The 27221-nt window shown below is 42.7% G+C and overlaps 2 protein-coding genes across 6 annotated transcripts in view; one reads left to right on the top strand and one right to left on the bottom strand.

The window, feature by feature from the left end:
- Window positions 1–7988, top strand: part of LOC111161438 (ankyrin repeat domain 27) — a 52956-nt gene extending 44968 nt beyond the window's left edge. For 2 of the 5 annotated variants that reach the window (XM_022525081.1, XM_022525080.1), the window contains exons 24-29: window positions 1518–1637; window positions 1949–2110; window positions 3108–3219; window positions 4391–4469; window positions 4654–4726; window positions 5576–7988. In XM_022525081.1, the coding sequence (XP_022380789.1) occupies window positions 1518–1637; window positions 1949–2110; window positions 3108–3219; window positions 4391–4469; window positions 4654–4726; window positions 5576–6013 (984 nt within the window). In that variant the 3' untranslated portion in view covers window positions 6014–7988. The other 3 variants (XM_022525082.1, XM_022525083.1, XM_022525084.1) reach the window with 3 other exon arrangements.
- Window positions 7989–9914: 1926 nt separating this feature from the next.
- Window positions 9915–16009, bottom strand: LOC111161559 (programmed cell death 5). Its single transcript, XM_022525299.1, has 6 exons — window positions 15843–16009; window positions 14983–15020; window positions 12263–12324; window positions 11440–11531; window positions 10411–10482; window positions 9915–10093 (listed from the first exon to the last, which is right to left on the bottom strand). Exons 1-6 carry the CDS (start codon window positions 15906–15908, stop codon window positions 10046–10048), a joined length of 378 nt encoding a protein of 125 aa, XP_022381007.1. The 5' UTR covers window positions 15909–16009; the 3' UTR covers window positions 9915–10045.
- Between the last annotated feature and the right edge of the window lie 11212 nt (window positions 16010–27221).

Genomic DNA, 27221 nt, shown 5'->3' with positions numbered 1-27221 from the left:
CCAGGACCCTGGGATCATGACCTGACCTGAGCTGAAGGCAGATGCTTAGCTGACTGTGCAACCCAGGCACCCCAGTTTAGTACTTTGTAGTGAACGACCCTAAGGCGGAGGTACAGGAGAGTGTTGGGGTCCGTTATCAAAGGAACGAGACTGAGACAAAGTGAAAGTTATGCAAAGCCTTATTCTATGCCAAGCATTAGAAGTCAGACTGACCGGCCAGGGCCGCCTCCGAAGAGAGCGACCCCCTCCCGATCTCACAGGCTGGTTTTATAGGGCATAACCGCAGACCGAAGGTATGTGGTTTCTATTGTTAAGGCGTTTACTCCCGGAATCGATACCCGGAACCATACCAGGAATTACTGGGGCATTTATTCCCAGAATGAAGTCCGTGGATGTAAACAACAATATGGCTACCTAGGCAATATGGAGTTGCTCTGGCTAAGCAGGCCCTAATAGTTAAACAGTTTTGTTTTTTTTTTTAAGATTTTATTTATTTGACAGAGAGAGAGAGAGAGATCACAAGTAGGCAGAGAGGCAGGCAGAGAGAGAGAGGGGAGGAAGCAGGCTCCCTGCTGAGCAGAGAGCCCGATGCGGGGCTCGATCCCAGGACCTGGGATCATGACCTGAGCTGAAGGCAGAGGCTTTAACCCACTGAGCCACCCAGGCGCCCCAGTTAAACAGGTTTTAACATTAAATTGGCCCTAACAAGAGAATTGTGAAATGATTGACTTTTTCAAAGTCCTATATTTTTTTCTGAAAATTGCCTCTTTAAAACAATTTTTCCCTTATAGCTCTACTCTAAGCTTTTAAAGGCAGGAACCAGGGGTGCCTGGCTGGCTTAGTTGGTAGAGTGTGTGACTCCTGATCTCAGGGTCATGAGCTCAAACTCCACGTGGGGTGTAGAGTTTACTAAAAAAAAAAACAAAAATAAAAAATAAAAGACAGGAACCAAATCAGGTCTTCCATCTTTCTTGTGACACCTAACATTGTACTTCAATTGCCAGTATCCCAGTCTACAGAACTGGAGTGATAATTCCAGTCCTCCATAGGGCAGGTCTAAGAATGAAATGAAAAAAAAAAAAAAAAAAAAAAAAAAAAAATAGCGCCTCCCACATTGCCTGGTGGAGGAGAACATCAGCAAATGTCTGTTGCACCCCACTTCAGTTGGTCGGCTTTCTCCTGAGAGTCAGACATGTGTCCAAAAAGCCTTCCAAATAAACTTAGAGAGAAGTCAAAAGGATATCCTGTTAGAGGATTTTTTCCACAGATTAAATTTTTTAAAAAAGATTTTTATTTATTTATTTGAGAGAGAGACAGTGAGAGAGAGCATGAGAGGGGAGAAGCAGACTCCCTGTGGAGCCGGGAGCCCGATGCGGGCCTCGATCTTGGGACTCTGGGATCATAACCCTAGTTGAAGGCAATCATGACCCTAGTTGAAGGCAGTTGCTTAACCAACTGAGCCACCCAGGTGCCCCACAGATTTAATTAAGGCTGGAATTTTGTCTTCTCTGGGATAGGTGGTGAGGTATCTATTGGATTGTAACGCAAAACCCAATAAAAAGGATATAGGTGGAAACACACCCCTCATTTACGCTTGTTCCAATGGCCACCACGAAGTCGCGGCACTGCTGTTACAGGTAAGGGCCTCCCAGCCCTGGAGCTGCCGGTACTTGTCGGTCGTGGGTGCTTCATTTCCTGGCATTCCCTTTTTTTTGTTTAAAGAGAGAGAAAGAGAAGCAGCGCGTGGGAGCTGGGGGTGGGGGGAGGGGCAGGAGGAGAAAGAGAGAATCTCAAGCAGACTCCTACCCAGCGCGGAGCCTGACATGGGGCTTGATCTCACGACCCTGAGACCATGACCTGAGCCGAAATCAAGAGTTGGATGCTTAACCGACTGAGCTGTCCAGGACCCCTCTGGCATTCCTTTTGATTGCACTGTCCCTCCTTCTAGCACGGGGCCTCCATTAACGTCTCTAACAATAAGGGTAACACAGCACTGCACGAGGCCGTGATAGAGAAGCACGTCTTCGTGGTGGAGCTGCTGCTGCTTCACGGGGCGTCAGTGCAGGTCTTGAACAAGAGGCAGTGCACCGCCATGGACTGTGCTGAGCAGGTGAGTGGGTGCGCCCGTGCGGCTTGCTCGGGTGAAACCACATCTGAAACAGCTGGAGTCGACCTTTGACTCGGGATGCTGGGCTAAGTCCGTGTGCCGGGAGTGTGCAGTGGATTGAATATCCAGTCCTTGGTCCCCGGGTCAGAGGTGGCCTCAGGGAGCCAGGACTCAGTCTTTCAGGACTCGCTTTCAAAGGGCTGAGTGGAGGTTCCCCCGCTTGGCCACTGCAGATGTCAGCGCTCTGCTCCGGTCCCAGGGCACAGGATGGCTGGTCCGGGGCTCATGCTCCCTGGGCTGGGACTGCACCTGGGGTCTTAGCACAATAGAGAATGTTCATTCAGTTGTGGTTCTAAGTCTCCCGGAGTTATTCTCCCTGTAAGGGAAATTGTGATGAGCAGGTCAGCTCTCCTTCCCATGCTGTGGGTGTTTGCGCAGGGTACTGGTGAGGAGAAGGCCTCCTCTCCTGGGAGAAGCAAGCCCTCTATTGTCACCATTTTCACGTAGAGTCTTTCTGTTTTCAACTCCGGGTAGACAGCTGGTCGGCTGTTAAATGACATGGTGTCATGTGAAAGTCACCAGAAACCCAGCGTACTCAGGCTTATCATGTTAATTTTCAGTGACATTTCCTAACAGAATCAAAGTATTTTAAACCTTCCTTGAGCACTTTCTCAAATGATGGTAAGGATGAGTGTTTTTTTATCAAGTACTTACCATGTGCTGGGCTGGCGAAAACCCCGGGATAACTGGAGTGAGAGATGCCGTTCTCAGCCCCGTCGCACAGGGCAGCTAAGTACCCGGCCCGGGTTCCCTAGTAGAGACAGAGCCAGGCTCCAAGGGCAGGGCTGCTCTCACCACGAGGCTCTCTGGCGTCAGCTTTGCCTATACCTGCCTGCTTAGCTTCTCTGCCCAGCTGCACCAGTATTGACAGATTAAAAACAGGCTGTAACCTGCTAAGAATGAAAGATTAACTGTTAACCTTTCCCCTTTCCAATTGTAGAATTCAAAAATAATGGAATTACTTCAGGTAGTACCGAACTGCATGGCCTCAGCAGATGATGTTGGCGAAGCAGACCACAAGGAGTACGTGACTGTTAAGATCAGGAAGAAATGTAAGAATCTACATTCTCTCTGTAATTTTCAACATGGGCATGTTTGGAAATTCATGAGTAGTCGCTGGTGCTTGTTTAATTGTGAGTGTGGAATGTCATTATACTCACGACGGGGTGGGATAGGGCACCAAAGAAAAATACGTTACAGCCTCACTCATCAGCTTGTTTTGCTACTGGTTTTCTGGTTGACTGGGATGATGCTTCCTAAGGGAATAAGGTGGCCACTCCAAGCCTCACCTTTGACGACTCAGGCCTTCCCTGCCAGCTGGAGGAACCGCTGCCTCTGGGAGATTCTTGTGCGCCACATGGCCCAGACCCAGGCCTTTTTCTAAGCATTTCCTGGACATCTGGGGCTCAGTGTTTCCTGCTACCTTTCAAGGTTTAATTTATTTACTTACTTTATTTGCAGGCATACAGAGATTTTTGGTAATTAGAACAGTAGTTGCCAAACATGGATAGGGCTGAAGTATTTTAAGTTGTTATAGTCTAGATAGGGCCCATGCTCTGCTTTTTTTTTTTTTTTTAAAGATTTTTTAAAAAAAATCTTTATTTATTTATTTTTAAAAGATTTTATTTATTTGACAGACAGAGATCACAAGCAGGCAGAGAGGCAGGCAGAGAGAGAGGAGGAAGCAGGCTCCCCGTGGAGCAGAGAGCCCGATGCGCGGCTCGATCCTATGACCCTGGGATCATGACCTGAGCCGAAGGCAGAGGCTTTAACCCACTGAGCCACCCATGTGCCCCAAAGATTTTTTTTTTTTTAAAGCAATCTCTACACCCAACATGGGTCTCAGACTCATAAGGCCAAGACCAGAGTTGCACCCTGTACCACCAACTGAGCCAACCAGGCACTCCTCTGCTCTTTTATTTTTTTTTTTAGAATTAGTTTGTAGTGGAATAATGTGACTAAACCCACTTCCACTGAGGCTGCCTCACTGCTGTTGCCTGTAGCTGGAGAATATTCGTGTATTAATAAGGATGTATGTTTCCTTTCAGGGGGGGTCACACAGTAATAAATAGCTACTGATGTTTCTTTAAGCAAATAGCAGTGCTTAATTTTTCTAAATTTTGTTAAGCTAAGACAATTGAAAGGTTGCATCTGTGCTATACCTCTAATTCTTTCCCTGCTTTGGAAGTTTCCAGATGTTTATCCTTTTTTTTTAATCTACAGGGAACTCAAAAATGTACGATCTACCCGATGAGCCTTTTACAAGACAGTTTTACTTTGTCCGCTCGGGTGGTCAGTTTAAGTGAGTATAAACCTTGAGTTGATTTCTCTGCCTCTGACCCTACCTTTGCTTGTAACTCGAGCCTGTCTGTGCCCCTTCAGTGGGTTAGAGAAAATCTGCACTCACCAAATGCTGCCACCTCGTGGCCAACCAGAGCGTTTCATGCCACTTTCAGACACTGATTTCACTTTGTTTCGGGTTTCAGGGGAAGGACTTCAAGGGAGATTATGGCAAGAGATAGGAGTGTCCCTAGTTTTACTGAAGACTCTTTGCATGAGGTGAGTTATTCAATGCTGGCTTATCATCATATTTCTTAAAGCCTGGCTTTTCCAAAACGAATCCACGGTGAACACATTTCTCATTTCATGATTCCCTTTGCAAGATTTTCTAACAATTAAGAGGAGTTTGTTAGTGGGATAGCCGAGTACAGACTTCATTTATTTGAGAAAGGTGAGGGAAAATGGGAAATGGAGGTACATGTGGAGAGAGGCTATGGCTTATGGTGCGGGTACTTGGTGAAATGGTCAGCTTCCGCGAGTGACTCATGGATGTCAGGAGGAGACCATGTTTACATCTAGAAGGGTAACAAACTTCTCCAGATGTGGTCTAGAGCTGCTCATATGGACAACTCCGCATGTGGCACTCTTCCTACGGCACCACTTACTCAGTTACAGAGATGCTTGCTTGACGTTCTGTCATAACATTAGGTGACTCTTCTCAGAAATGTGACTTTTCTCTTGTTCCTTGCAATCTATGACTTGATGAGAAACAGACTTTACAGCAAAGATACAGAAGTTCTGAATCTTTGTTATAGAGAATTAAAGCAATGTTTGTTAACCTGACTCATTTCGATCTCTTCTGTAACCTTTCGTGACTTTGCTAACAGATGTGCTGCTGCATGGGAAACCCGCAAACTCTGAAATCTGCTTGGGTTCCGTCAAGCGCTTTTCCCTTGTGAGCTGTGGGACTTCATGCAGCTTGCTTCCATTTGCTGATCCTGCGTCCTCAGCTGTAAATGGGGACAGCAATTAGTACACCCCTGTTAGTTATAGAGTCATTGTGCATACAGGTAAAGCGCTGATGTTGTGTCTGACACACGGAGTACACATGTCATCCTGTCCCCACAGGGATGTCAGAGCCGAAATGATGCCCAGAAAGTACCAAGCACGTTGGGTGACAAGCAGCACCCAAGAGCGCTGTTCTTGTGTGGTTCTTGTTTAAAGTGCAGTGCAAATGAACTGCTTGAATTGTACCGTTTCTTCAGCCAGGGAGGCAAAGAGTCACAGGGAGACAGGACAACCTGCCAGACTACAGCAGATCTGAGAGTGCTGACAGAGGGCACGGCAATCAGCCCGAGGGGCCTGGACCGAGACAAAGTGTTCCTTCAAACAGGCGGATGCTGCGCAGACACACAGTCGAGGACGCAGTCGTACCCACGGGCCCAGGGACAGCTGGCAACCCAGCCACTTCTAAGGTCACATCCCAGTCTTAGCAGTGATAAGCGGTTACTGTGTTGCTGCCAAGAGAGTCCTCGGCAAGGAGGCGCCAAGCAGGAACACAGCTGAGAACTGAAATGTACTTTCTGTTGGATTTGCAAGAAAAGCAGAAAGTTCCTGAAAGCTAGCTGTTCTGTGGCTGAGGGAAGGAATGCGACCAAGCAAATGATCCTCTCTTTCCTCCCCAAAGCTAGCGCGTACGCTGGAAAAGGAGTGCACACCGATTCCGGCCGTGTCCAGATCCGTAAGAGCAGGTGTAGGTTTCTTCTGAAGCAGCGGGAGCTCCCTGACTACCATGCAGAGTTTCATGACCAGATCGCGACCTCCTCCTGACGAAAGGTGCTAACTTCTGTGATGTGGACAAATGAGCAAACCACAGGCTGAAAGAATTCCTTCATTTGGGATCCGCTGAAGAGAAGCAGTTAGGTTTCATGATACCGTGGAGGCAGGCAGAAGCGACACATGGGAACGAGGAAAAGAGGACTGGGAAATGTTCCTTTGCAAAGCAGCACTTGAACCCAAAGATGCCTACATGCTGTTGTGATGTTCATTTTCATGGAAAGGACATTTAGGATCTATTCTACGTTATGTATGTGGGAAAAGTTGGGTATAATTTTTCTTCCAACAAAGTACAGATATTTGATCACTGCACCTACGCACCTATATCAGCGTCTCTCGACACAGCCCCTTCCGTTAAAAACCTCCCTTTGTTGTCACACCTGACGGATGGTTATGAACAAGAGAGATTTGGCACATCTTTTCTTAGTCTTTTGATTCCGATTCAAAACTTACAGCACAAACCAGGTCAGAGTTACTTTCAGTTAGAATTTATTGCCATTTATTCCTTTTTATAAATTTCTATAGATTTTACTCTTATTTTTTTATGTTACTAATTGGTCTACAGCTGCAAACATGGGTTTGTCCTGAGTACATTTTCAAATAACTTTGTAATACGGAAATGGTTTTGTGCACGTTCTTGGAAATACTTGCGTATGTATAGAAGGGAGGGGCTGATTATTTTTCTACAAAGTAATTTATGATTTCTAATTTTCTAATGTGCCTTGGATATGTGCCAAATGATGGGAAAGAAGCAGTAAACTTTATGATTCTTGAGTGTGTCATGGTACACTTTTTTAGTGAATGTCTTGCTCTGCAGAGAGGTATTTCTCAGCCTGTCTGCTATAAACATGGGCTCTTTGTATGGGAAGATCTTCTCCCATTGGATGATTATACATTTTTCAGTTACTGAGGTCACTGAGATATGTAAACTGGATCATTCTGAGAACATTATCCATTCACCCGCTCAGGCCTGAGTTAATCTAGTAGGTGCAATAACTCGGGCCCATAAAAATGTCTTTTAAAAAAATCAGATAAAAAATGAATGTAATACAGCTTCTTAGCCCAAACAGAAAGTGAGCACAGTTGCTTTGCAAATTTCTTTGTTCTGATTTAGTTTTTTTCCTTTCTCCTGGTTTTAAAACAAAACCACCCTACTGGCAAGTTGTTTTGGTTCACTGCCACCCTAATTAAGAAACTTATCAGCATAGCCAGGTTGCAAATACGCACATTGGTGTCACCTGATTTTTGGGGTGGTACAATATAATTTCGAAAACTTTCATGCGTATCCCCTATTTAATTCTAACAATCGCCCTGACTGGTAGGACTGTCAAATGAAGAAACAGGTTCAGAGAAAAAAGGGGGCTGATTTGCTCGCCCCATCAGAGCTGCAGTCAAGGCCTGCTTGGTGGGGTCATGTGAATTGGCAGTTTCCAACATGGTGTGTCCTTCCTTTGGAGATATAAATACCTTGAATGAGACAGTTTTAGAGGAGAAGCTGTTTAAACTACTCTTGTTATCAGCAGGGTAAGCCACCTGAAGTGACCACTTCAATTATTTTTAAGAACACTTGCTTTTCTCTGCTTGCTTTCCCACTTGAAACTAAACTTGATTTGATAACTCAGAAATTGGTAATGCCCAAATTTCTACTCTGTGTAAGAATGGTTTGAATTCAAAGTACTGTCGATTAAAGTAGAAAGAATAACCACTCTCCATTTCCTAGGCCAAAATGTACTCTACCCCCTTTCTGTCTTCCAGAACTTTTATCTGTGTGTAGAGAACCACTTTCCATTCTTGAGGGTCTCTGGAGGACAGGACAAGGGTTTGACAGTTTAAACACATTCACATAGGTATTTGCTGTCCAGACAGTGGTTATTCTGAAGGGAGAAGCATGTGACAAAAACTTGCTGAGAATGTGTTTTTATGTAAATGAGACCTAAAGCAAAGTTCACCTCTATAGGGATGTTTTTTAAAATCCCTGAAGGAAACTTGGGTTTCCGTAAATGTTTACTTATAAAGAAACTTTACTGTTCCTTTAAAAAAAAAAATGGATGGTAACAGTTCTACTCATTCATTCATTTGGGAATGCTAGATGCTCCAACACTTTTTTTCTGGGCCGCAGTTCCAAATATCAAGTCTCAAAAACAGTAAACTCTCAAATAAACAATTTAAACATAGATCAGCGGTATGCTAGCTAAAGCAGAGACTGGGATAATAAACCACTTTTCCTGTTACTCTCCTGCTACTAATCCTATTCACCTCATAAAATGTTATGAAATTCCTCCTGGGGCTGGAACCTCTAAGCGGTTACACCAAACAGCCCACCTGACAGGTCAGTTTACACACAGAAGTTTCAAAACCTAGTGGGAGGGGGGCACCTGCGTGGCTCAGTGGGTTAAGCCTTTGCCTTCGGCTCAGGTCATGATCTCAGGGTCCTGGGATCGAGCCCCACATCGGGCTCTCTGCTTGGCGGGGAGCCTGCTTCCCCCTCTCTCTCTGCCTGCCTCTCTGCCTACTTGTGATCTCTCTCTCCCTCTGTCAAATAAATAAAATCTTAAAAACAAAAAAACAACAACAAAAAAAAACCTAGTGGGAGGAAAGCACAATGTAAGAGATGCCATTTAAGTTCCTGCAACTTTGTCAGTGAAGAACTCAGAATATTTCTACCAAAATGTTTTTTTTTTTCTTTTTAAAGATTATTTATTTATTTGACAGACAGATCACAAGTAGGCAGAGAGGCAGGCAGAGAGAGGAGGAAGCAGGCTCCCTGCTGAGCAGAGAGCCCGACTCGGGGCTTGATCCCAGGACCCTGGGATCATGACTGGAGCTGAAGGCAGAGGCTTTAACCCACTGAGCCACCCAGGTGCCCCTCTACCAAAATGTTTAACTGCTAACTGTCTTTTAATTAGGCACTTCTCTTACCAACATGCTTGTTACTGTTGAAGTACTACTACCAGCATCTCCCAGTTACTGTGGTAATTTTCTGCAATGCAAGTATCACTCTAGTTCAGACTGTCTGGGGTAGGGATGATATTTGTCAGATCACTTGATCGCAATGCCTTTAAAAAGATTATAAATGAGGGGCACCTGGGTGGCTCAGTGGGTTAAAGCCTCTGCCTTCGGCTCAGGTCATGATCCCAGGGTCCTGGGATCAAGCCCCACATCAGGATCTCTGCTCAGCAGGGAGCCTGCCTCCCTTCCTCTCTCTCTGCCTGCCTCTCTGCCTACTTGTGATCTCTGTCAAATAAATTAAAAAAAAAAAAAAAAAAGATTATAAATGAAACCAAAGCTAGGCATTTTCTTAAATTAAATGTGAGTACTACCTTCAGGAAGAATAGTTTACCTGGTTTCAGAACTTAGGTCTTGGAAATATTAGACGTTAAGTATTAAAGTTGATTCCTCTTAATCCGTGCATTTTAACTACCATGATGTTACTGGATGCTATTTTCTTCTTACTGAAGAGTAAGCTGGCTTCTATTTGTGCAAAGGCCACTTTCCTACCTAACGCTAATGTCACAGTTACAAAGGATATATTCATGCTGCTACACATTTCGAAACTTTAGGTAGGAAAGAAAATTCAAAATGCAGATCTGTTCATTCAGCTATGGTACAAAAATAACTGTCCAAATTGTTCTATTTTGCATAACAAGTTTATTTTTTTAAAAGGCATATAGACAATAAACAAAGTAAACAATCAGATCTTCACTTCTACCCAGTATTATCTGTCCCAGAACATTAAGTTCCAGTCTCTAAACATCTTAAATTTCAATAATCGTCCTCTTCATCAGAGTCCATGACTTTTCTTCTGTTGAACTAGGGGGGAGGGGAAAATTAAACGAGGGTCATAACATGTTTAATAAAGCATAACTCAGACTTTCCGAGAAGAACAAGGTCTACCTACTACAGCAAGACATTGCATCTTTAAAACAGCTTAGTGTTTTAGGTCTTGGGGGGGAGGGGAACACCAGACGCCTCAGCACATGCAAGCTTTCTCCCCAAACTTTCACCTCTTACAAAATGGAAGTGTTTATGGGCTCAAACACGTTTTTGCTACAACAAATGTATATTTAACACTTATCACTTAAAATAGCAATCTTTTTCTTTTGCCATGAGCATATGGGGACACTTACTTTAACTGTGGTTTTCTTTTCTGTTTGTTGGCTTACTTTTTCAAGGATTTCTATTAAACCTTGTTCTGATACCTAGGATAACCAGAAAGAAAAACAGTGCTTTTTTTAAACAAAGTGTTTACATTAGTACACTGAACGGTTTTAATTTTCCTGGGATGTGGGGGCAGAGGTCAAAAGGGAAAGGAAGGCAAGATGGGAAGTTCTAACTATTGGTTTAACTTCCAAAAAATTTTGATCTTCTAGCTTCATTTGAGGAGGGTGGGAAGTAGCCATCAAAATTAGCTTTCGCAGAAAAATCCGAAGTTAACACTGCTGAAGAACACCTTTATCACCACTAGCTGACGACCTTTATCACCACTAGCTGACGATGACAAGCACTTATGCCACTGTGTTAAGGGTCAGGAACAGAGACACATTGCCTCTGTGGTTGAGAAGTTTAAATGCAGGAGGGAAGTCACTCAGAAAAGATGAACCAGTCGTTGTCTCTTCCACGCATGCTCTTAGAGTAAAGGGTTCAGGGCAGGACTGATTCCCACAGGCCGCAGTGGCAACAGGTGGTTTCAGGTGCAGGTGGGGCTCATCTGGATCTTGAAGGAAGGTCAGGCTCACCAGTATATACTCATAATGGCATTACAGCAGCACACGTAAGAACCAAAAATTTCAGCACCTCCTCATTTGCAAAGCAAGCTTAACTTCTACCTACATTGGTAGTATTTAATGGATATTATTGACAAACCTGTTTCCAGTGTAGAAGCAATTAGATGCTGACCCTAAGAGTCACTGGGTCACAAACACATCAAGGTTCCATAGCAATGTCGATAAAGGAAAGCAGCAGAGGATTTTAGGAAAGGCAATTAGTTATTTAGGATTTATGGCAGATGCTACAATTCTCTCCTCTATAAACTGCCTCACTGAAACAGTTAACAGGAATTTCTTTAACCTTTCTGAAAATTGATCTTTTGAAGGTATTTTTTTGATAAAAGTTAGGTAAAGAATAGGTAAAATTGCCTCAAGGCAGTCCAAGCTTACCTTCCCACTTAGTTGTCCATATCTTGCCATCTGTATGAGGTAATTCTCTACTGCTTTAGTTTTTTCGGGCTTTACAAGTGCTAAGTTACTTACTAAAAAGAAAAAGGAGGAGTCAAAACTAAATGCACTTATAGAACTTAAAATTATGCACTGACATTTCCAAAGCACTTCACAGACATGTTTTGAGACTAGTAAGGTAGGTGAGACAGATGGTACTACTACCCCGCTTAAAAAGGGGAAACAAGTTCAGCCATGCCAACCTCAGTCAAAGCCACACAGAGGTAGTGGGAGAGCCAAGATTAAACTTGGGCCCTGGGATTCAAAGCCTGATGCCTACACATACATCATTGTGATGCTCCATCTAAGGCTGCTTCTAAGCTGGGCTTCGAATTACAATACGAAAGATACTAGTTCATTCCAATTGGCTTATTTTATTTTTCTACACTGTTTTGGTATTACGAAGAATTATGAACATACACTGAAACAGAGACAATAACCCCTGCCCAAGTCCCCATCACCCACATCAACTACCAGCCACATTTTGCAACTGACTCGATTTACAAGTTATTTCCTGTAAATCTTACCTAATGTGCACTTGGAGATCATCTCCTTCATAAGAGAGAACTGAGCTGGTATTTTTAATAATAATTTAAATGCATTTCCTTAGGTTTATAAATTTCACATTTCTTAACAATATTACCTGTATTGTATTTTAGGTTAAATACTTAATCCAGAATTAGCAATGATTTCATGTATCTTTCCCTGCTCAACTAACTCAAGTAAGGGTTATGGAAGGAACTTAAAGGAAACTGAAGATGCTTACAACGGGCCCGGGCTGACTGATCCAGGACTTGGGCTAAGATACTGTTTCTCATTTCTGCTTCCCTACGACAAAAACAGGTCAGCAAAATTAGAACTATGCTGTCAGCATTCCTACTGAACATACAAAAATGGAACTCACTCAATAGGTTTCCCAAGATGGAGGCCTGGGACGCGCACAGACTGCACTATAGGCAGTGCTGTGCGGTGGCAGCACCCACAGTCAGGTAAGAGGCCACCTCTGCCCTCAAAGCTGGCTGTATTTTATGTGAGTGTAAACCTACCAGACTGAAAGGTACCACCATTACCAACATTTATTAAGTACGCAGCGTGTGAGAGATTATAGGAATTTGTAGTGAGAATCCAAGCAATCCAAGGACCAAAAGATTAATCTGTGTGGTATGTATGTATACATGCAAGCATGTATGTATGTATTAAAAATTTTGTGTATTTGACAGAGATCACAAGTAGGCAGAGAGGGAGGCAGAAGGGGGGTGGGATGGGAAGCAGGCTCCCTGGTAAGCAGAGAGCCTGATGCAGGACTCAATCCCAGGACCCTGAGATCACGACCTGAGCCAAAGGTAGAGGCTTAACCCACTGAGCCACCAAGGTGCCCCTCTGTCTGGTATTTTTAGAGATGAAGCTGAGACCTAGGGAGGCCATCTTATGGGGGACACAGGTAATCATGGCCAAGATAAAATAAGGCCCCATGTTTCTTTTCTTCTAAAAAAAGATTTGAGAGTGAGAACGTGCACCCATGAGCTTATGCGCCCAACTGGGAGCAGGGGCAGAAGAGGGAGAAAATCTTCAGACTCCTGCTGAGTGCGGAGCCCGATGTGGGACCTGATCTCACAATCTATGAGATCATGACCTGAGCCAAAACCAAGAGCTGGACACTTAACCAACAGAGCCACGCAGGCTCCCCTGAGCCCCAAGTTTCAAGACTCCGAGGTCCACTTTTTAATTCGGTAGAGGGAGTGAAATTATAACACTACAACTATCCTTGTAACTAGTTCAGGTTCATAGGACAGTGGTTTCAAACTTAAGTAGCAAAAAGTTTTCCCCCAAATGAAGTCCTTTAAGGAACTTAATACACAACACAGACAAAAGCAGATCCTTTGGCTGAATTAGAAGGGGAGCTGGGGCTGGCTGTACCTACTAAACACGCCACCTGAGGAGCTTATAAGTCCACTTCCATAGGCCATTTCCTTGTTGCTCCTGAGTACTTCAACCCTGCTGTGAACTACTGCTACTATATTTCATTGAATCTGAGATGCCATCAGTTCTAAGATGCACCACAGTTTTATATGCTTTTAAGAACAGCAAAAAACACCCTACATGAGTCTAACAGGAGACCCTTACTCAAAGCTGGGGCATCAAAGAGTAACATCCATAGTACAAGGTAAACAAAAAAATAAACCGGCAACACAGAAAGGGACAGCAAGGAAGGAGGCATGAATCAGCCTTGGCCCTGAATGGAAGAAGAAAAAAGCTCCTCTGAGAGTCTGAACTTCAAGCTTTAGTCTTGCAGGCTTGCTATCTGAATTTACACTGCCAGGGGCGGGATGGGGGTGGAATCTCAGGCACAGAATTTAATTTTAAAACATTTCAGATTCGAAATGTACCCAAGTGATGGCAGAAGCAAAAATAAATCTTTGCAAGAATCCAGGACGGGAGTGATCATTTATGAGACCCATCCTAATCTATGTTAATATGGGAAAAAATGTACATCTTAGCATCAATGAAATTCATGTAGTAGTTTTATTTTCTTCTTAGCACCATCTATCTTCTACCACTAACAAGTCATGTAAGGACAGAACCTTCTCTGCTTTGCCTATTTCTGTAGATCCCGCACAGTGCCTGACCCAGACCTGGTGCTCAATGAATATTTGCTGAATGGTGGCACCTTGGTGGCTCAGTTGGCTGAGCATCTGACTCTCAATTTTGGCTCAGGTCATAATCTCAGGGTCATGGTATCTGGAGCCCAAGTGGGGCTCCAAGTTCTCCGTGGAGTCTACCTGAGATTCTCTCCCTCTGCCCCTCCCCTCACTCACATGTGCACTCTCTCTCAAATAAATACTTCATATATACATATATATTTGTTGAATGAATGAATTAAATGGCAGCATGATGTGGAGAGGGGGAACTGTATTGTTCAGTAAGTACAGAGTTTCAGCTTTGCAAGAGGGAAGAGTTCCAAAGATTGGTTACATAACAATGAGAATATAGTTAACAAATGAACCTCACACTTAAATTATGTACGTTTTGTATGTTATTTTAAAAAATCGCAATTAGAAGAAAAAAGCATGATGAGATAAGTAAGGTCTTCATTCAATAAACCTGCTGTGTATGAGGTGCCCTACCATGTCCTAGGACTAAAATATCAGTACGAACTGCGTAACAGTTGATGTGTACAGAGCATTTACTGAATGTGAGGCACTGTCCCCGTGTAATACTCACATCCCTATGAGGTGGTCCTATTATGAGGCTCCTTTTAAGGTAACCATAGTTTAGCAGAAAAGCAAACAAGGTACGTATGTGGAGTTCCACACGTTTCTTTAATTAACAAATTAATAGTAAAACTACCCTGATTACTTACAGAAAAATCTCTATGCCAGGAAAAACTTTAAATTCACACGCCTATTAAAATAACTTAAAAAAAAAAACCAAAAAAACCAGTTTGGTGACACCACCCTTCAAGAAGTTCAGAGCTCCAGCCCATACCTGTGCTTTGCTTCCTGTTGTGCTGCATCGCCAGGATCCTGGGGGGTGGGGGGAAAAACCCGTATCTTTTAGTCGAGTTATTTCACTTAAGAAAAAAGTAGGGACCACTCTGATACTTAAGGCTCCTGCCGTGGTAGAGATCAAATATTACCAAATCATTAAAAGCCGTGCCTCACAGAAATCAATGGGATAGTTTTAACTTACTACAAGGTTTTGATAAACTTCTAAAATCACAATCTAGTAGAATGTTTACATGAGGGAGGGGAGTCCCTATACTACGAAACCGTAGCATTAAGAAGAGTAATTTCTGGATAGTAAAATTATTTCGGTATTTGGGAACGCTGATTCACTTGGCGCTTCCCGGGAGACTCCCCGTACAGTAAAGTCATTAACTTGAGCACTTTATCTACGGGATTCGGGTTTAGTGTGTGGCTCCTCCCCGGGGACCATCAGCTCCATCAGAGAGGATGTTCCCCGCCGTACCCGCAGCACTTGGCACACGGCAGACCCTCGAACAACGTCGACTACTTGGGTCAGAACACCCGAAAGCAGTCGGAGCCGGCTAGACTCGAAGCTAAGGGAACCGAGAGAGCAGAGGGGCTGAGCACTCAATTCCGGAGCGACGCCGGTCCGCGGAGGCCCAGCGCCCGACCGCCCGGGGCCGCATGCGGTCGGCCTCGCCGTCCAGCGCCCACGCGCCCTGAGGGGCCGAAGCCCCCCTCGGGGGCAGCGGCGTCGTCCTGGGCCCGCAGGGCGAGCTCCAGCCGCGGCGTCCGGAGCCTCCGCCTGGGGCCGCGCCCTCCACCCGGGCGAGGGCGGCGCCCGGTGGGGACTCGCCCGGCGGGGGCAGGCGTACTCACCCCATGCTTCGCCTGCAGTTCGGCCAGCCTCTGCTTCCTCAGCGCCTCCAGCTCCTCCTCCGCCATGCTGCGGCAGTCCGGGGTCGAGCAGCCGCGACCACGCTCTGAGGGCTCTCCCGCAGCGCCTTAGCGCGCGCACGACCCTCCCCACTGCGCATGCGCGCGCAGCGCCCAGGCATCACCAATCCAGCCCGGAGCCGCGCCTCCCGCCGCACCCAGGGCGCCGGGAGAGGCCCGATTGCACGATCGCAGGCGATAGGGAGCCGCAGGGCTTCTGGGCTCAACTCGGCCGAACTTTCGCGACTCGAGTCCCACCTCCTCGCCCCCGCTGGCGCGGCGGGCTAGGGCCGCACTGCGAGAGGGAAAGGATAACTATAAAATCAGGCTGTCATCAACAAGTATAGTAATAGGTAAAATCTGACGGTGGCAGACCCGTGCTAGCCTCGTGTTATCTCCGCTTACAGATGAGGACGCAGGGACTCAGGCAGAGTGCGCAGAGGGAAATGTCCAAAATTGCGGTGACAGATGCACAACTCTTGCATTTGCTAAAAAGACACTAAATTGTACACTTAAAATGGGATGGGGGTGGGGATCGGGAAGAAGACAGTCGCTGTCACCCGGCCATTATGAAGCCAAATTAAAGCCGACTTGGATGCCGAGACTGGGCCCAGATGGGCCTTTCCTCAGAGGTTGGAGCTGGGCTGTGGCGTGTGGTGTAAACTTCTAAACAACCTCGCACCCCCCCGCCCCACACAGATACCCCCACCCCACAGACACCCCTACACTAGCCCAGAAGACATCCCCATTCTACTGACCCCAACCGACACAGACACCCCACCCCACACAGACACTTCTACCCCACCTCTCACTCCCACTCCAACCCACACAGACATTCCCACCCCACACAGACACCCCCATGGCACCCTCACTCGATGGGCACACAAGGGCCTGTGGGAGAACCTTGCGGGGGCAGCTGTGCTATGTGAACTCCGTGGGTAGGGGGGTGCCTTTAGAATGGGGGCATTGTTGTGTGTGGAGGGACACAGGCCCCTAACCCCTTGACTCATGCAGGTTATCCACCTGCCGTTTTTTTCAGTTGAGGAAAAATATAAAATTTACCATTTTAACCATTTTTAATGGTTAAATAGTTTGATTCAATAGTGTTAAATACACCAACATTGTTGTGCAACCAATGTCTAGAATTCTTCATCTAGAAAAACTGAAAAAATATACCCATTCAATAACTAGTCCTCAAGTTCTACTTTCTGTCTCTTACGATTTTGACTACTCTACTTCATGTAAGTAGAATCATGCAGTATTTTGTTTCACTTAGCATACTGTGTTCAAAATTCATCCATTTGTAACAGGTGTTAGACTTTTCTTACTTTATAGGGCTGAAGAAAATTCCATTTTATGTATATACCACATTTTATTTATCCACTATCTGTCAGTAGACACTTGTGTTTTTTCCACTTTTGGGATATTGTGAATAATGCTGCTGTGAACAACATTAGCATATAAGTATTTCAATTCTTGGGTATAGAGAACCCATGTCTTTTGAATTAGACATTCACTAGACATTTTGAATTTAAACATTAATGATACTTTTGCTCTAATATGTAAACAGGCAAGATCTAAGGGGGAGAGTCTACGTCTTTTGATCTCGGGGTTGTGAGTTCCAGCCCCAGGTTAGGTGTAGAGATTACTTATAAATAAAAATCTTTAGGGGTGCCTGCGTGGTGCCGTCTGTTAAATGCCAGCCTCTTAGTTTCAGCTCAGGTCTTGATCTCGATGTCCTGAGATTAAGCTCTGGCCTCTGCGCTTAGTGCTGAGTTGGCTTGGGATTCTCTCTCCCTCTCCCTGTCTCCACTCCCCACTTGTGCTGTCTCTGCCTCTCTCTCTCTCTCTCTCTCTCTCTCTCAAAAATAAGTAAGTCTTTAAAATAAAAATCTTTAAAAATAGTTAAGCGGGGGGCGCCTGGGTGGCTCAGTGGGTTAAAGCTTCTGCCTTAGTCTCAGGTCATGATCCCAGGGTCGTGGGATGGAGCCCCGCATCGGGCTCTCTGCTCAGCGGGGAGCCTGCTTCCTCCTCTCTCTCTGCCTGCCTCTCTGCCTACTTGTGATCTCTGTCTGTCAGATAAATAAGTAAAATCTTTAAAAAATTAGTTAAGGGGGAGGATTATAAAAATGGCAGTCTGGAGTTTTAAGGGCATCCACAGTGGACACTCTTTGTGGACCATTTGTGAGATGAGTGGTATAATGGCTCACATGATTTCTACTCACTTCCCAGGGCTCACAAGGAGGCACTCCTAGCTGAGATGGTGCCCAGGTGACACTCACTTGTGAGGGAGTGAGGAAACCACAGTCAGCAGGCAGGGCTTCTCACCTCCTTCCTTAAATCTAAATGCATTCTCAATGGATCAGATATATAAATTTTGAAAAAAATAAATCAGAGTTATGATAACTTCTTTACGTAGTTATGTGACTATTGTGGGGAAACGAGAGGACTCTCCATAAAACCATCTGAGTTGGATACCCTTTTTAAATATATTATTTTGGGATGCCTGGGTGGCTCAGTTGTCTAAGCATCTGCCTTCAGCTCAGGTCGTCATCCCATGTCCCTGGGATCGAGTCCCTCAGCGGGGAGCCTGCTTCTCCCTCTGCCTGTCGCTCCCCCTGTTTGTGTTCTCTCTCTCTCTGACAAATAAATAAATAAAATCTTTAAAAAATAAATATATTGTTTTCACTTTTCTCTGGGGTCATCAGCCTGTTCAGGTTTTCTGTTTCTTCTCAAGATAATTTTAATTTCGGGGCACCTGGGTGGCTCAGTGGGTTAAGCCGCTGCCTTCAGCTCAGGTCGTGGTCTCAGGGTCCTGGGATCGGGCCCTGCATCGGGCTCTCTGTTCGGCAGGGGGCCTGCTTCCTCCTCTCTCTCTGCCTGCCTCTCTGCCTGCTTAATCTCTCTCTGTCAAATAAATAAATAAAAATCTTTAAAAAAAAAGATAATTTTAATGTCTAGAGAACCATTCCTTCAGCATATTCTAGGCTTTCACACTTTAAAAATGTATGGCTGTCCCGTCTGTATCTGTGGTTCCATCCATTTTAGGGATTGTTGATTTGTTTATTTGCATTCTTTTTCCTGATTATGCTTTCTAGCCATTTTAATATTTTGGTGTTTTTCCGCCAAAGAACTCAATTTATTAGTATTCTTTTAAAAAAAAGAAAGATTTTATTTATTTATTTATTTATTTATTTATTTGACAGAGAGTGAGCTTGCGCATGCACAAGCAGGGGGAGCGGCAGAGGGAGAGGGAGAAGCAGGCTCTCCTCAGAGAAGGGAGCCTGATGTGGGGCTTGATCCTAGGATCCTGGGATCATGACTTGAGCAGAGGGAGACCTTAACCGACTGAGCCACCCTGGTGCCCCTAAAATAAAATCTTAAAAAAAAAAAGATGAAAATAGAATGTAATCATTTATAAAAGAAAACTGATGGGGTGCCTGGGTGGCCCATTCAGTTAAGTCTGTCTTTGTCAGCTTAGGTCATGATCTCAGGGTCCTGGGATTGAGCCTCCCGAATCCAGCTCCCTGCTCAGCAGGGAGTCTGCTTCTCCCTCTTCCTCTGCCCCTGCCTCCACTCGTGCATGCATGTGCTCTCTCTCTCTCTCTCAAATAACATCATTTTTTTAAAAAAAAGCTACTTAAATAACGTATCTATATTACTATTTCTTAATTTATATAGTTCAGACATTTTCAAATTATCTCATCCCATGGTGGGTATGGTTTTAACACACTTCCAGAACCCCTCTGTTCCTTCCCTCTTAGTTTCTTAATTCACATATTACTAGTTTTAATTCTAAAGTTGGTTATTGTTGTATCTTTAAGCACTATACTTACACTTTCTGTTTCTTATTCCATCAAGGACAGATGGTGTCTTTTCACTCTCAGCTTGAGGATGAAGATATTAACATCTCTACCCTCCTGTAAGTTCACATCTTTTTTTGGTAAATTCTCAGCTTCTATTATCTGTGCTTGTATTTCTACATCTTATTGATATTCTGATCTGCAATCCTAATGAAGTCTTTTTGTTTTGTCTATAGGTTGATTCTAAAAGTTAAAAATAGCTTTTCCAGTTCTTTTGCTCTTTAAAAAAAATCATGGTAAAAGATACATAACATAAAAGTTAACCATATTAACCATTTTTAAGCATATAATTCAGTGGCATTGTTCACATTGTTGTGGAACCATCCCCCCATTCACCTTAACAATAAAAGGGTTAGTTTTTTTTTTAAAGATTTTATTTATTTATTTGACAGAGAGAGAGAGATCACAAGTAGACAGAGAAGCAGGCAGAGAGAGAGGAGGAAGCAGGCTCCCCACTGAGCAGAGAGCCCGATGCAGGGCTCAATCCCAGGACCCTGAGACCATGACCTGAGCCGAAGGCAGAGGCTTAACCCACTGAGCCACCCAGTCACCCCCAAAGGGTTAGTTCTTTACCAGCAAAAATGGGTTTATTTAGGAATAACAGAGAATCTCAAATTGGGACAAATAAACTATGGCAAAACGATAGGCAATTCCAAGAAACAAAGGAGAGGAATCTTGTTTTATGGAGAAGAATGAGGAAGATGGTAGGGGTTGTTTTGAACAAAATTGTGTGGCAGAAAAGCATGAATCCAGGGTGATGGTGGTTTCTCATTGGTTCAGTTGCATGGGGGGTTGGTTTCTTATAGGAGATGCAATGGACATCTCTTTGTGATGGGGCCTGTAGTTGATGATTCTTTCCTGTTGAGGATTCTTTTGTTGGGATCCATAATCGACAGTTCTTCCGATAATTGATCTTGGATGATAAGGCTCCTCATTGTCACCTCCCTTTCTAGCTTCTGTGCTCCATTTTAGTGAGATTTCCCTTTACTATTTTTCACACCACTATTTCCAGAACATCTTCATCTTTCTTGACTGAAACTCTGTACCCATTAAACACTAACTCTTCATTCCCTCCTCCCCTCGCCCCTGAACCACCACCCTACTTTCTGTCTCTATGACTTTGACTACTCCAGATGCTTCGTGTAAGTGGAATCATGAAATAGTTGTCTTTTTTGTGACTGGCTTATTTCACTTAGCATGATATCCTCAAGGTTCTTTCATATTGTAGCACATGTCAAAATTTCCCTCCCTTTTAAGGCAAATAATATTCCATTCTACCTACATATCATATTTTAGTTATCCAATGGACAATGGTATTCTTTCCACATTTTGGCTGTTGTGATTAATGCTGCTGATATGATGTACAATTATCTGTTAGTCCCTGCTTTCACTTCTTCTGGGGATATATCCAGAAAAGGAACTGCTTGATCATATGGTGATTTTATGTTTGGTTTTCTCTGAGGAATCACTGTACACTTTTCCATAGTGGCTATACTATTTCACGTTCCTACCAGCACTGCACAAGCATTCCAATTTATCCACATTCTTTTTTTTTTTTTTTTTAAAGATTTTATTCATCCATTTGACAGAGAGAGATCACAAGCAGGCAGAGAGGCAGGCAGAGAGAGAGGAAGGGAAGCAGGCTCCCCGCTGAGCAGTGAGCCCGATGCGGGACTCGATCCCAGGACCCTGGGACCACGACCTGAGCCGAAGGCAGCGGCCCAACCCACTGAGCCACCCAGGTGCCCCGTTTTAAAGGCCCCATTTATTTATTTGACAGACAGAGATCACAAGTAGGCAGAGAGGCAGGCAGAGAGAGAGGAAGGGAAGCAGCCTCCCTGCCGAGCAGAGAGCCCGACGCGGGGCTCGATCCCAGGATCCTGAGATCATGACCTGAGCCGGAGCCGAAGGCAGAGGCCTTAACCCACTGAGCCACCCAGGTGCCCCCAATTTATCCACATTCTTGCCAACACTTGTTATTTTCTGTTTTTGGATAATAGCCATACCACTGGACATGACATTGTATCTCATCATGGTTTTGATATACATTTAAATTAATGATGTTGAGCATCTTTTCCTGTGCTTATTGGCCATTTGTGTATATTTAGAAATGTTTATTTAGGTCTTTTGTCCATCTTATATACTGGGTTAGTTCTTCTTTTTTTGTTGAGTTTTAGGAGTTTTTTTTTTTTTTTTTTAAGATGTATTTATTTATTTGAGAGAGAGAGAGAGCACACGTGCATGCATGCACTGGAACAGAGGGAGGAGCAAAAGGAGAGGGAAAGAATCCTCAGGCCAACTCCCTGCTGAGCATGGAGTCCAATGCAGGGCTCTATCCTAGGACCCTGAGATCATGACCTGAGTTGAAATCAAGAGTCAGACACTTAGGGGCACCTGGGTAGCTCAGTTGGTTAAGTGTTTGTCTTTGGCTCAGGTCATGATCTCAGGGTCCTGGGATCGAGCCCACTTCTTATTCTCCTCTTCACTTGTGCTCTTTCTCTTTCACTAGTTCTCTCTCAAGTAAAATAAATAAAATCTTAAAAAAAAAGATTCAGACACTTAACTAGCTGAGCCATCCAGGTGCCCGAAATTGTAGGAGTTTTTAAAATATACTTATATATAAACATAGGATTTGAAAATATTTTCTCCCATTTTCTGGGTTGCCTTTTCCCTCTGTTGATAGTGTCCTTTGATGCAAAAAGTTTTCAATTTTGATGAAATCCAGCTTATCTACTTTTTCTTTTTGTTGCCTGTGCTTTTGATGTCATATCTAAGAAGTCATTGCCAATCCAATGTCATGAAGTTTACACCCTTTGTTTTCTTCTGGAAGTTCTATAGCTTTAGTTTTTAATGTTTAGGTGTTTGACCTATTTTGATTTATTTTGTGTGTGTGGTGTAAGGTAAGGGTCCAACTTCTCCTGTTTCTCTTCCTCCTCCTTGCTTGTGGATATCCAGTTTTCCCATCCCCATTTGTTGAAAAGACTGTCCTTTCCCCATCAGATTGTCTTGGCACCCTTGTCAAAAGTTATTTGCCCATGTAAGTAAGAGATTATTTCTGTGCTCTCTGTTATAGTTCACTGCTCTGTGTGTCTGTGTTTGTGTCAGTACTACACTATTTTGAATGCTGTCACTGTAGGTAAATTTTGTAATCAGGAAGTGTGAGACCTCCAACTTCATTCTGTTTCATGATTGTTTTGGCTATCCAGGATCCCCTGAGATTCCATATGACTTTTAGAATAAATTTTTCTATTTTTGAAAAAAAAAATCATTGGGATTTTGATAGAGATTACCTTGAATCTGTAGGTCACTTTGGGGGAGTATTGACATCATAACTATATTAAGTCTTCCAATCCATGAACATAGGATGTCTTTCCATTTATTTGTGTTTCCTATAGTTTCTTTGAGCAACATTTTGAAGTTTAATGTACAAGTCTTTTGCTACCTTGGTTTAGTTTATTTTGAAGTATTTTGCTCTTTTTTTAATGCCAAAAAAATGGAATTATATTTCTTAATTTACTTTTCTGATGGTTCACTGTTAATGTCTAGAAATGCAACTGATTTTTGTATTGATTTTGTATCCTGCAACTTTGTTGAATTTATTAGTCCTACCAGTTTTAAAAAAATGGAATCTTAAGGTTATTCTACATATAAGATCATATTTTTTGTAGAACAGAGATCACTTTCCTTCTTCCTTTCAAATTTGGATGTATTTTATTTCTTCTTCTTGCCCAGTGGCTTTGGCTAGCACTTCTAGTACTATGTGAAATAGATATGGTAAAAGCAAGCATTCTTGTCTTGTTCCTGATCTTAGAGGAAAATCTTTCACACTTTCACCATCAAGTATGTTAGCTGTGTGTTTTTCATATATGGCCTTCATTACGTGGAGGTAGTTCCCTTCTGTTCCTAGTTTGTCTAGTGTTTTTTATCATGAAATGATATTGAATTTTGTCAAATGCTTTTTATGCATCAATTGAGACAATTATGGTTTTTTTTCCATCCTTCATTCTGTTGTCCTGGTATATTATTTTGATTTTCATATGCTGAAACATCCTTGTATTCCAGGAATAAATCCCACTTGGTTATAGTGTATAATCCTTTTAATATGCTTTTGAATTCTATTTGCTGCTATTTTATTGGTGATTTTTGCATCAGTGTTCATAAGGGATATTTGTAGTTTTCTTTTTTATTTGTTTGTTTGTTTTTGCAAAAACATGTAGTGTCTCTGTCTGACTTTGGTTTCAGGGTAATGTTGGCCTCATAGAATGAGTTTGGAAGTGTTCCCTCCTCTTTTATATTTTTGGGAGAGTTTGAGAAGCATTTGTGTTAGTTCTTCTTTAAGTAATTGTTAGAATTCACAATGTATTCCTAGACTTTTCTTTGTTGGGAGGTTTTTGATTACTGATTCAATCTTCCTACTAGTTATTGGTCTATTCAGATTTTCTCATTCTTCAAGATTCAGTCTTCAATAGGTTGTGTGTTTCTAGGAATTTTAACATTTCATCTAGATTCTCCAATTTGTTGGTATACAGATGTTCCTTTTTATATCCTTTTTATTTCTATAAAATTGGTAGTAATGTCCCCTCTTCTATTTCTGATTTAGTTCTTTGAGTCTTCTTTTTTTAGTTAGTCTAGCTAAAGGTTTTTTAATTTTGATCTTTTCAAAGACCAACTGTTGGTTTTGTTCATTTTCTCTATTTTTTTTCCCGTTCTCTATTTTATTTATGTTTGCTGTAATCTCTATTTATAATCTCCTTCCTTTTGCTAGCTTTGGGATTAGTTAGTTCTTTTTCTAATTCATTCAGGTGTTGATTTGAGTGAGATGTTTCTATTTTAAAATATGTTTATAGCTATAAATTTCTACCCTAGCATGGTTTTTGTTACATCCCATAAGTTTTGGTATGATGTCTTTTCATTTTTATTTGTCTAAAGATATTTTCTAATTTCCTTTGTGCTTTCTTCTTTGTCCTATTCGTTGCTAAAGAATGTGTTGTTTAGTTTAGACATATTTGTGGTCTTTCCAGTTTTCCTCCTGCTATTGATTTCTAGTTTCATTCCATTGTAATCAGAAGAGATATCTTGTATGATTTCAGTCTTTTAAATGTATTAAGACTTGTTTTGTGGCCTAACATATGGTCTATCCTGAAACCAGCCAATGTGCACTTGAGAAGAATGTGTGCTATGCTGTTGCTGGGTAGAGTGCTCTGTATTTATCAGTTAGGTCCACTGGTCTATAGTGTTGTTCAGGTCCTCTATCTTCTTATTGATCTTCTGTCTGATTGTTCCTTCCATTATTCAGAGTGGGATATTGAAATCTCCTTCTATTCTTAGAGAGCTATCTCCCTTCAATTCTGTCAATGTTTGCTTCAAATATTTAGGACCTCTGATGTTTGATACATGTATTTTTATAATTGTTATTTCTTCTTGGTGAAATGACCATTTCATCATTGTATTATGCTCTTCTTTGTCTCTTGTAACAGTTTTAGACTTTACGTCTATTTTGTCCGATAGCCACTCCTGTTCCTTTTGGTTACTATTTGTATGGAATATATTTTCCCATCATTTCACTTTCAACCAATTTATGTCCTAAGATCTAAAGTGAGTCTCTTGTAGACAGCCTATAGTTGAATCCTGTTTTTTATTTAGCACTTACTTTTGCATTTTGTTATTTGTTTTATGTATGTCTTTCAACATTTTTGTTTCTTATTTTCTCCATGACTGCCTTCTTTTGTGTTTAGTTGATTTTTTTTTGTAGTGACACATTTTGTTTCCCTAAGTTATGACATTAAAATATTGTTCAACAAAGAGCCAAGTAGTGTACTGTGCTATTTCTTTTCTTGTTCAAGTTTTTGCTTTTGCTGGAGTTTTTAATTGTGTCTATTTTTCTTTTCCGTTTCTAAAGCTTTGCCTATTATCTTTTAAAGTATTTTTCACCAGCTTTATTGAAATATAATTGATGTATAACGCTATGTAAGTTTAAGATTTACAACATGTTTTGCTACAGGTATATATTGTGAAATGATTACTACAGTAAGATCAGTTAACATACTCATCAGGCCTCACATAACTACCTCTGTGTGTGTGTGTGTGTGTGTGATGAAAATATTTAAGATCTACTTTCTTAGCAACTTTGAAGTATATAATGTAGTATTATTAACTATTGTCATCAATAGTTACATTTTGAACCCTAGAACTTACTAATATTTTAAAAGATTTATTTATTTATTTTATGGGACACCAGGGTGGCTCAGTGGGTTAAGCCTCTGCCTTTGGCTCAGGTCATGATCTCAGGGTCCTGGGATTGAGCCCCACATCGGGCTCTCTGCTCAGCGGGGAGCCTGCTTCCCCCTCACTCTGCCTGCCTCTCTGCCTGCTTGTGATCTTTGTCTGTCAAATAAATAAATAAATAAAACCTTAAAAAAAAGATTTATTTATTTATTTTAAAGAGATAGAATGGGGGTGCATAGGGAGAGGGAGAGAGAGTCTTAAGCAGACTCTTTGATGAACATGGAGCCCAATTCGGCGCTTGATCTCACAACTTCCACATTACAACCTGAGCCAAAACCAAGAGTCAGACGTTCAACTGACTGCACCCCAGACCTTAATAATGTTATAATTGCAAGTTTGTGCCCTTTCGCCAGATCTTCCCATTTCCCTCACCCCTCAGCCCCTGGCAACTACCAATCTGCTCTGTTTCAAAGAGTTTGGCTTTTTTAGATTCTATGTACAAGTGAGGTCATGAAGTATTTACTTCATGTAACATAATGTCCTCAAAATTCATCCATATTGTTGCAAAAGGCAGACTTTCCTTCTTTTTTTGTGGCTAAATAATAGTCCTATGTGTGTGTGTGTGTGTGTGTGTGTGTGTGTGTGTGTGTGCATGCCTGTGGGTACACCACATTTTCTTTATCAGTGGATACTTGGATAGTTTCCGTTTCTTAGCTGTGTGAATAATGATGTAATAAACTTAGGGGTGCCTTTTGTTTTTCTTCATCAAAGATAATTGGACAGGGGCGTCTGGGTGGCTCAGTGGGTTAAGCCTCTGCCTTCGGCTCAGGTCATGATCCTAGGGTCCTGGGATCCAGCCCTGCATCGGGCTCTCTGCTCGGCAGGGAGCCTGCTTCCTTCTCTCTCTCTGCCTGCCTTTCTGCCTACTTGTGATCTCTGTCTGTCAAATAAATAAATAAAATCTTTAAAAAAAATAAGATAATTGGACATTTCTTTTCTAACTCTTTGTCATATATTCTTGCAGGCTCCACTTTATCAGAGACCTGTCTTATAAAGGCTTTCCTCTTCCCTCTTTAATCTGGACGTGTTTTTCTCTAGGCCCAGAGCACAGCTGTCATTCTGGATTTCCCTTTGGTACTGTCTTGGGTTGTATCCTCTGTTTCTTGGATTCCTTGTTTTCTTTCCTGGTTCAACCCTTCACTTTGTTGAAGCACATATTCAAGTAATTCTTTAC

The sequence above is a fragment of the Enhydra lutris genome, unplaced genomic scaffold (genome assembly GCF_002288905.1).
Source record: "Enhydra lutris kenyoni isolate GAN:26980312 unplaced genomic scaffold, ASM228890v2 scaffoldscaffold85, whole genome shotgun sequence".
In the NCBI taxonomy this organism is placed as follows: domain Eukaryota; kingdom Metazoa; phylum Chordata; class Mammalia; order Carnivora; family Mustelidae; genus Enhydra; species Enhydra lutris.
Note: the sequence above shows the minus strand (reverse complement) of the source record. Positions and strands in the feature narration are given on the sequence as shown.